The sequence below is a fragment of the Piliocolobus tephrosceles genome, chromosome 12 (assembly GCF_002776525.5).
Source record: "Piliocolobus tephrosceles isolate RC106 chromosome 12, ASM277652v3, whole genome shotgun sequence".
Taxonomy (NCBI): domain Eukaryota; kingdom Metazoa; phylum Chordata; class Mammalia; order Primates; family Cercopithecidae; genus Piliocolobus; species Piliocolobus tephrosceles.
Window position 1 is genome coordinate 58,409,329 of NC_045445.1, and position 11,211 is coordinate 58,420,539.

Genomic DNA, 11,211 nt, shown 5'->3' on the forward strand with positions numbered 1-11,211 from the left:
GTTGGTGTGAAAGTAATCATGGTCTTTACCATTGAAAGTAATGGCAACCTAATATATTAGCTAGAATTTTTAAAATTATCTTAAAATACACAAATCTTCAATAATGTTGACATCACAAACTCTGTCTTGTTCTTGGTTTTAATGAAAATGATTTTAGCATTTCACCATTTAGTATAATATTTGTAGTAGGTCCTGTGGTATGCCACCCAAATCTCCCATTTCAGTCTATTTGGTAGTTTAAGCAACCCAGATGTATTCTTTTTCAGGAGGATCTTAACTGTTCTTGGCCATTTGTATTACCATATAAATATTACAATCAGCTCATCAGTTAACATAAAACTAGGTGCTGGAATTTTGAATAGAATTTCATTGAATATTAAATTAATTAAAGAACAGCTAGTATATTTTAAATATTGAGCATCCTAATCCATAACCATGGTAAAACCTGAAAATTTTTTAGTGTTGATGTGACACTCAAAGGAGATATTCCTTGGAGTATCTCAGATTTCAAACTTTCAGATTAGGGATGCTCAATCAGTAAGTATAATGCAAATATTCTAAAATTTAAAAAAATCTGAAATTTGAAACACTGGTTTCAAGCATTTTTGATCAGGTATACTCAACCTGTATCAGCCTTTCTAATTTATATACTGGCTAGAATCTCCAGTATAATGTTGTCTAGCTATGATAACAGATATTTTTGCCTCATACCTAATTTCATGAAGAGCACTTTCAATATTTCACTTTTAAGTATGATCCTTGCCATAAGTTTTATACAGATGCCCTTTATAAGATTAAAAATCATGAACAAGTATTAAATTCAATATTTTTATTGTATTGTTTGTAATTATTTTTCATCTTTATTTTATCCATACGTGGAATTACATTGATTGATTTTCTTTTAAACACTGTAGAAGTGAAGCAGAGCTAGATGGTGCAATAGGATCCTCCAGTGATTGGAAGAAACATCAATTTGAATGGCTTTTAATGCAAGACAATACCTTCCCAACAGCTAAGAAAAACAGGTGAAAGATCACAGTACCTGATTTTAGCATAATAACAAAAAAGATGCATTGAAGAGTGTAGGAAGGACAATCTTGCATTGCCTGCATCAATACTGCCTCAACACCAGGCATAATGAAAAGAAAAACCATCCAATTGGAGGAGGGAGAAGGAAGTGTGCCTGAGACTGTGCCTTGGAAGCCAGTGCCAGGTATGCCACAGTAAAACACAGCACTGGGTAGAAACTCCATCATTCTTGATTTCAGATTGGTGATCACGAAAAGAGCTTCCAGACCTGCCTCAATGTCAGAAGGGAATCTACCACCCAAGCAGAATAGAGTTGAGTCCCAGCCCACACCATCACCAGCTGATTTAAGTGGCTCAGTGCAAATAAATTTTAGTGCCAGAATGGCAAACTTATGCATCGGGTGCCCTCTAGTGCTGAAATGGCTGCAGTGAGCACAGGCTTGGGGAACATAATTAGTCCCCTACAAATTCCTGAAAGACCCTCTGAAAAAGGGCAAGTATAAACATGGTCAGACTGAGAAGAGTGTAGTAAACACCTAATTATTATTCACTGCCCAAGTATCAATATATGTCAGGAAGCATCCAGAATATTCGCAGAAATATGACCTCACCAAATAGAATAAATTAGGCACCAGTGATCAAATCTGGAGAGATGGAGGTACATGATCTTTTAGATCTCTTAGATAGGGAATTTAAAATAAGCATTTTGAAATAACTCAACAAACTTCAAGAAAACACAGAGAAATAAAATAATACAGAAACATATCAGATAACTTTAACAGAGAGATTGAAATTTAAAAAAAATGAAACTGAAATTCTAAACCTGAAAAATACAGTAAAAAAATTATATGTATAAAATATGCATGAAAAGGTCTCTACAAAGGAATTGACCAAGCAGAATAATCAGTAATCTCAAAGACAGGCCATTTGAAAATACTGTCAGAAGAGATAAAAGAAAAATAAAGAATGAAGTAATCTCAGCACTTTGGGAGGATGAGATGAATGGATTGCTTGAGCCTAGGTGTTTACAAAATTTTGTTTAAAAGACTAAAATACAAAACTATTAAAAGGATTAATGCTTACAACAATTTGTTAAAGAAGACAATTTAAAAAGATGTAAATTGAAATATCGAACTTCAAAATGTGAAAGTATTAAAATGTACTTTTTTTTTGTTTGCATCTTTTATTTGTGATCAAAGTTAAGTTGTTAGCATTTTGAACAATTTATAACCATATTTTTATTAGCATCATGGTAGCCATAAGGCAAAAATCTATAATAGACATGCTAAAAATAAAAAGCAAGGAACCAAAAAATACTATGAGAGAAAAGCACTTAACCACAAAGGAAGACAGTAAGAGAGGAAGAAAGAAAAAAGAGATTTACAAAACAACCAGAAAACAAATAACAAAATAGTAGTAGTAAGACTTTACCTATCAATAATAATGTTAAATGCAAATAGGTTAATTCTCCAATTTAAAGACATAGAGTGGTTGAACGGATAACGAATAAAACTCAACTATATGCTGCCTACAAGAAACTCACTTTACCTATAAAGACACACATGAACTGAAAGTAAAAAAACGGAAAAAGATACTTTATGGAAATGAGCATAAAAAGAGCAAGAGATACTTGTACCAATAAAGTAGACATTAAATCAATCACGGTAAAAAAGACAAATAAGATCATTATATAATGATTAAGTAGTCAATACAGCAAGAAGATATGACAATTAAAAATATGTATGCACCTAACACTGGAGCACCTAAATTTATAAAGCAAACATTGATAGAGTTAAAGGGAGTTAAAGAGAGTTAATGGCAATGCAATAATAGTAGGGAACATCAACACTCCACTTTCAGCAGTGGACAGATCATCCAGATGGAAAATAGAAAGAAAATATATCAGAGTTAAACTGCACTCTAAATGAAATAGACCTGGCAGACATTTAGAGAACATTCCATCTGACAGCTGTAGAGTATACATTTTTCTCGACAATACGTGGAACAGTGTCCAGGACATATCATATGTTAGACCAGAAAACAAGTTTTAACACATTTTAAAAAATCAAAATTTTATTTAGTATCTTTTCTGACCACAATGGAATAAAACAAGAAATAAATAACAGGAAGAGCTTCAGAAACTGTACAAATACATGAAAATTAACACAAGCATGAACAACCAATGAATCAATTTAAACATTAAAAATGAAATTTAAAACATTCCTGGCTACATCCAACCAGTGAAGATTGAGTCAGGAAGAAATAGAAAACCTGAACAGACCAATAATGAGTAACACAACTGAAGCAGTAATAAAATAAATTCTATCAAAGGAAAGCTCGAGAGCTAAAGTTTTCACCACTGAATTCTACCAAACGTTTAAAGTAGGACTAATACCAATTATACTCAAAAAATTCCAAAAAATTAAAGAGGATGAAATACTTCCAAACTTATTTTACAAAGACAGCATTACATTGGTACCAATACCAGATAAAGACACAATAAAAATTAGAAACCTACAGGGTAATCTATCTAATGAACATAGATGCAAAAATACACAACAAAATACTAGCAAACCAAATTCAACAATACATTTAAAAGACTGTTTGCCATGATCAAGTGGGATTCATCCCAGGGATACAAGGATGGTTCAACACACACAAATCAATAAACATGGTACATCACATCAACAGAATCAAGGACAAGAGCCACATGATTATTTCAATAACTGCTGAAAGGCATCTGTTAAAATTCGGCATTCTTTTATGATAAAAACTACCAACAAATTGGGTATAGAAGGAACATACCTCAACAAAATAAAAGCCATATGTGGCAGACTCACAGCTAATGTTTTACTGAATTGTGGAAAGTTAAAAGCTTTTATTCTAAGATCTGGAATAAGATCTATATGCAACTGTAAATTAGTATAGACATTTTAAAAAACATTATGGAGACTTCTCAGAAAATGAAAAATAGAACTGCCATATTATGCAGCAGTCCTAATATTTGGTATATATCTAAAAGTAATGAAATCAGTATATTAAAGAGATACCTGCATTCTCATGTTTATTGCAACACTACTTACAATAGCCAAGAAATGAAATCAACTTAAGTGCACATCTACAAATAAATGAATAAAAAAGATGATATGTACATATATACACACACATATGTATATGTATATATACACATATATTGTTTTATATGTATAACATTGCTTATATATAACATTGTTTCCTATATATACACCATTGTTATATATATATTATATGTAACAATCAAATATGATTTAGCCATAGAATATAATAAAATCCTGTAATTTGAAGCAACGTGAATGAAACGAGAGGACATTATGCTAAGTGAAATAACCCAGGCACAGAAAGACAAATACCATGTGATCTTACTTATATGTGGAATCTAAATCGTTGATCTCAGGGAAGGAAGACTAAATTCTTGTGCTCTATTACATGAAAGGGTGATTATAGCTAATAATGAATTGTATATTTCAAGATAACTAGAAGAGAGGATTTTGAGTGTTATCACAAATTTGAAAAATGTTTAAAGTGATCAATGAGCTAATTACCCTGATTTGATCGTTACACTATGTATACCTGTATTGAAACACCACACTGTACCCCATAAACATGTACAATGATTATGTATTAGTTATAAATAAAACATACAAAAGACAAATATTGTATTCCTCAAATACTTCACATTTAGATATTTGGGTATTAATGTTAACCTATGTATATATTTCTAAATTTTATTTAATAATATCTTTTTATGAATTTTGCATCTAAGTTTATGAGATACATTGACTTGTATTTCTCCCCTCTTTTCAAACGTCCTTATCAGATTTAAATAGATGTTATCTGGCTCATAAAATCAGTGGAGAGTGTTTCTTTTTCTTTTTATTGAAATTGCATGTAATATAGGTGTAATTTCTTTACTAAAATATGGAAAAAATTTCCAGTGAAGCCATCTGAGGCTTGAGTTTTCTCTGTGGGAAGATTTTATTTAAGAATTTAATTTATCTAATAGATATGACTATTTATATGTCCTATTTTCTTATATCAGCTTTAACAAGGTATGGTTTTCGATGATTTTTTCCGTATCTTTCAATTTTATTTGCAAAATGTTTTTCATAATGCTTTTATTATCTTTTTAATGCTTCTGTGATTGGTAATGCTGCCTCTTTTTATTTCATGATTCAATACATTATGACATCTCTTTCCCTTTCTTCACCTTGATTTGGCTTGTTAGGAGTTTATCAGTTTTATTCATATTTTCAATGAACTAAATTATGTCTTTATTGATTTTCTTTATTTTGTCTACTATTTCATTGATTTTGATTACATTTCATGATGGTTTACACTGAGTGTCAACTTGATTGGATTGAAGGATACAAATTATTGATCCTGTGTGTGTCTATGAGGGTGTTGCCAAAAGAGATTAACATTTGACTCAGTGAGCTGAAGAAGGCAGACCCACCCTTAATCTGGTGAGCACAATCTAATCAGCTGCCAGCGAGTATAAAGCAGGCAGAAAAAAGTGAAAATATGAGACTAGTCTAGCCTCCCAGCCTACATCTGCCTCCTGTGCTGGATGCTTCCTGCCCTCAAACATCAGACTCCAAGTTCTTCTGCTTTGAGATGCAGACTGGCTCTCCTTGCTCCTCAGCTTGCACACAGCCTACTGTGGGACCATGTGATTGTGTAATAAACTCATATATATATATATCCTATTAGTTCTGTCCCTCTAGGGAACCCTAACTGATATATAATTTTATTAATTCCTCTTTCTACTTTTTTGAGGGAGCTAATTTGCTGTTATTTTTTAACTGCATGAGGTGGAGGCTTACATCTTTTTTTTAAAGTTTCAACTTCTATTTTATGTACAGGAGGTACATGTGTAGAGTTATGACATGGGAACATTGTGTGATGCTGTGGTTTGGCGTATGGATCCCATCACCCTGGTATCGAGCAGAAAATCCAACAGGTAGCTTTTTGACCCACTCAACTCTCTCCTCCCTTCAGCAGTCCACAGTGTCCATTGGTCTCATATTTATGTCCTATATCATTCATATTTAATGTTTCCTTTTTTCTCTTACATGTTTAATGTTTCCTTTTAATCTTGCTTCTTTTCTCAGCAGAGTTTTTACTGCATCCTGCATATATTCAAACATTACATTTTATATTCTTTTGTTTCAAAAATTTTCAAAAATATATCGTGGGTTTTTTGATTTGAGGATTAATAGAAGTAAATGCTTTTAATTTTCAAAAATATGAGTTTTGAAGTTTTGCATTTTGTTATTAGTATCTAGCTAAATTTCACTATCATCAGAAAGAAGACACTGTATGATTTCAGTCTTTATTTTTAAGTTAATGGTGTTTTTAACTGGAAAAAATACTATCATTTACAACTTGGAATGGATGTAAATTGTAATTTCTTGAACAACAATGTTGATGGTTGTGCTGAAGTCCACAGCCACAGCCTATTCTGCCGTCTCCAAGTTATGGTTCAGAAGGTTTTAAAAAGAGAGAGTCCAAAGATGCCCCATTGGTAAAGGTTTCTTATTAAAATTTTGTGTGGACAGTGACAATCTGACACCTGTTTCACTCTAGAACAATGTAGACAATGCTAAACAAACATACACGGGCATGCCACCAGAGTGTCATTGTCACCATGGGTCAGAGCACATGAAGTACAAGAGGACGATCCTACTAGTGGGGCCACGTCTCATGGTTTATCCTTCACCCATTTTTCTGCATGTCATCCTGAGGTAAACAAATTTTAAATGTGTTTGTTTTCAGTAAACCAGCTATGACAATTTATACTAAACAAATTGAACTAGAACACATTTGAATAGGTTTTTAATTTGTTTTTCCACTTTTCTTTTTTAATACAAATGCCTGACTGTGCTCAATCATCAATCTGCATGCGTAAAAAACTGGCCGCCCCGAACAGTGTATTAATCATTAGCTGGCACTTTAAGGAGTCCTTATCATTAAGGTAGTACAAGTATTTATATTGTAAAACTGATGTGTAGCTTGATCTTTAGGGGACAGGACCATCGACCAATACATACAGATTTTGTGTGTGGTCAGAAGGTAGTTTTGACATTCAGTTTTGCTCTGTAGAAATAAATAAATGAACTTTTTTCTTTTTTCTATTTTTTTTTTTAAAGAGATAAGTAAAAGATTCAATTTGAATTTTCTAGAAGGGAGAAAAAGGAGTTGAAAATAGGTCTTCATTTTGCAGTTATCATCTGTATGAATTCTTCATAGTTGACTTGTCAGTCTCTATCAATATCTGCTTCTCTGATCATTTCATCTACTTCTTCATCTGTTAGTTTCTCTCCTGTCTGTCATGACGTGACATACTTCTGCTGGCACTGGTGTAACCATTACCATCCTTGTCAAAGACTCAGAATGCCTCATTAATTTCTTCTTTACTATCTGTATCTTTCATTTTTCTAGCCATCCATCATAACCAAAAATTCGGAAGTCAATGGTGTCATTATCATTGGCATCCACTCCGTTGATCATATCCCACAATTCGTCTACTGTTGGGTTCTGACCCAGTGACTTCATGACAGTTCCAGGTTCCTTTGTTGTGATGGTGCCATCACCATCTTTATCCAATAGAGAAAGCTTCCTTGAATTCAGCAATCTGTTCTTCGGTCAGCTGATCAGACATGGTGTCAGCGAAGGAAGGAAGAGGAGAGGGAGCGAGGGTGGCTGCACCATCGCAGGGACTGTGATGGCGAGGGTGTGCCTCCAATGCGGCTGTTGCTGCTAAGGCGCGCTATGCACTGTGCCGCCGCCACTTCCTGGCGTCGCGTCCAGGAGACCCCTAGCACCAATGCCAGATTTCAGTCTTTTTAAACTTGTGGAGACTTGCTTATTGCCAAACATATAGTCAATTATAGTAAATATTCTAAATGCACTAGAAAATAATGTGGAATTTCTTATGGCTAGGTGCAATGTTCTATATATCTTAATTAGGTCAAAATTGCTGTATATGTTCTTTAAATTGTTTTTTTTTTTTTTGTAACCACTTTTATAAATGAGCTGTTCAGATTTTTTTTAGAATGCTTCCTTCAATGGGTATCAACATCATGTTATATTTTCTTGAAATAAATTTTGTCAACCGGGTGCAATAGCTCATGCCTGTAATCCCAGCACCTTGGGAGGCCAAGGCAGAAGAATTGCTGGAGTCCAGGAGTTGGAGACCAGCCTGAGGAACCATGACGAATCCCCGTCCTTACAAAAAATAATAATAATACGAAACTTAGCCAGCTGTGGTGGTGTGCACCTCTAGTCACAGCTACTCAGGAGGCTGAGGTGGGAGCATCACTTGAACCCAGGAGGCAGAGGTTGCAGTGAGCTGAGTGAGGTTTCTTAGTGAATTGGGGTAATGTTTTCTTCACCCAACACCACTTATTCACCAACACTAACATTCAGAGTATTTTGGAGATCAAAATACTGTTAAGTAAACAATTTTAAATTTCGTACATTGTTAAGGATTTGTAATATTTTTACCAGCGTCTCAATTTCTGTTTATGTAGTCCGCTTGGAGGATATGGTTTGGACATTGTTCCTTATGCACAATCACTGAAGGTGTTGATCAGCACTGAAGACAGGAGCCAGACGGCCAGGTCCTTCCTTTGATGCCCAGGAGCCCTTGGTGGCCATGTCAGGGAGTTCCTGCTGAAGCCAGGGTGGCTTAGCCCAGGATAACACTACTTTCTGTGATGGGTGAGAAATGATACAGACATGGCCACCGTCATTTCTCTGAAATAATGGACTTGGGCTCAGGAGATCAAGCCCTCTTCAAGAGCATGAGCTGAAATTGCTAAATGTTGGGAGTTTTTAGTGACACCCTTCAAAGTGCTCACGGTGTGGCATGGATCAGCTGGGGAGAAATGATATGGTTTTGCCCTGGGGGGTATCTATCTCTGTACCTTTGAGGTAGGCAACCGGGCCCACTTAGGCCCGCAGATGCCCACTGTGATTGGTTGACATGATGCCAAGCAACAGGATCATCCAATCACCTTCAATGCAGGGAGGATTGCTGACAGTCTCCCTGGGTGACACTTCATCCAATCACATGTCAAGTTGGTCTGTGACGTAGAGCCGTGTGGGCGTACCAAAGTACCTCCCATTCTCTAGGTCCACAACGGCCATTATCTGGTGGTGCCATCTAATGGCTGCTGCCTCCGCCATGGTTGTACCTTCCTCTGAGATGCCATCTGAGGAACAGTTGATCACCCAGGAGCCCAAAGAGGCCAACTCCACAACGGCCCAGAAGAAGAGCAAGCAGAGGAAGCGAGGGCCCCGTGGGCCCCGCAGATGCCATGCCAACTGTCGCGGGGACAGCTTCGCCACCTATTTCCGCCGGGTACTGAAGCAGGTTCACCAGGGCTTCAGCCTTTCCCAGGAGTCCGTGAGTGTCATGGATTCTATGTTTCATGACATACTGGACCGCATCGCCACCGAGGCTGGTTGTCTCACCCGTTATGCCAAGCGTGTGACCATCACCTCCCGGGACATCCAGATGGCCCTGCGCCTGCTGCTACCAGGGAAGATGGGCAAGCTCGCTGAGTCTCGGGGCGCGAATGCCACCCTCAGGTATACCAGGAGCAAGTGAGCTGTCTCAGGAGCACGTGAGCACCCGGAACACCCAAAGCTCTGTTCAAAACTTCCACACGTGGCCCTAAAGACCAGTGGCCCTCGGAAGGGGGACCCCACCGGAGGTGGGGTGGGTGGCACCCTTCTGGCTTGGGGGGCATGTGGTATGTGGCATCCTGCGATTTTTCAGGGGTTTTTCCCAAAGTACAAAACATTGTCAACTCCAATATATCTGTAGTGCAATTTGCTCCAAGGACAAGTAGTGGGTGTTTCCGTGATCGTGTTTCATTTCCTCAGTTTCCTAAATGGCCGCTTTTATTAGTTATCTTTCTAGGTTATCTTTATGGTGGTATTATCAATGTACTGATGTTTACCTTTTTCTCTGTCATTCTCCTACGACTGGATGGTGGAATTTTCCAGAACTTCGTTATGTGCGATATGGCAACAGAGAAAGTGAATACGCTGATATAAGAAGAAAGGTAGCCCTCCTAAACATGTGCAGCATCTCTCTCGTCATGAATCCATGTAAATAAGCAAACGAGGCCCAGTTACAGTGTACATGTATCTAAATAAAATTTTCAAGAATCCATTCATTTTCCAGCTTCCTCGACTCTGAGATCACTATTGCAAATCATTCTCCTTTTGCACTGACAATAATCTTTTCATTTCTTTTTGAACAGAAACCTTCTTACTTCCAGGTATGTGTCAGTAGGATTAGGGATTGTCCATGGAAACAGTTGATGCCCTAGCATACAGTTGTGCAGCCAATGAGTGGCCTGCAGTCTATGAGTAAGAGTCATTATCCCAGTGTGGGGGAAGTGATCAAGGCTGAACCCACAACGTCCTTGCACTGATACGCAGCCTGGTGGTTGGGGAGACAGGGTTGTGATTCTTTTTTTTCTTTTCTTTTTTTTTTATTATACTTTAAGTTCTAGGGTACATGTGCATAACGTGCAGGTTTGTTACATATGTATACTTCTGCCATGTTGGTGTGCTGCACCCATCAACTCGTCAGCACCCATCAATTCATCATTTATATCAGGTATAACTCCCAATGCAATCCCTCCCCCCCCCCCCATGATAGGCCCCAGTGTGTGATGTTCCCCTTCCCGAGTCCAAGTGATGTCATTGTTCAGTTCCCACCTATGAGTGAGAACATGCGGTGTTTGGTTTTCTCTTCTTGTGATAGTTTGCTAAGAATGATGGTTTCCAGCTGCATCCATGTCCCTACAAAGGACGCAAACTCATCCTTTTTTATGGCTGCATAGTATTCCATGGTGTATATGTGCCACATTTTCTTAATCCAGTCTGTCACAGATGGACATTTGGGTTGATTCCAACTCTTTGCTATTGTGAATTGTGCCACAATAAACATACATGTGCATGTGTCTTTATAGCAGCATGATTTATAATCCTTTGGGTATATACCCAGTAGTGGGATGGCTGGGTCATATGGTACATCTAGTTCTAGATCTTTGAGGAACTACCATACTGTTTTCCATAATGGTTGAACTAGTTTACAATCCCACCAACAGTGTAAAAGTGTTC

At 37.0% G+C, this 11,211-nt stretch overlaps 1 protein-coding gene and 1 pseudogene across 1 annotated transcript; one reads left to right on the forward strand and one right to left on the reverse strand.

Moving 5' to 3' along the window:
- Positions 1-7,280: 7,280 nt before the first annotated feature.
- On the reverse strand, positions 7,281-7,729 carry LOC111536570 (annotated as a pseudogene).
- Positions 7,730-9,208: 1,479 nt separating this feature from the next.
- Positions 9,209-10,120, forward strand: LOC113222492 (histone H2B type W-T-like). Its single transcript, XM_026452151.1, has 2 exons — positions 9,209-9,663; positions 10,084-10,120. Exons 1-2 carry the CDS (start codon positions 9,239-9,241, stop codon positions 10,118-10,120), a joined length of 462 nt encoding a protein of 153 aa, XP_026307936.1. The 5' UTR covers positions 9,209-9,238.
- The last annotated feature ends 1,091 nt before the right edge of the window (positions 10,121-11,211 follow it).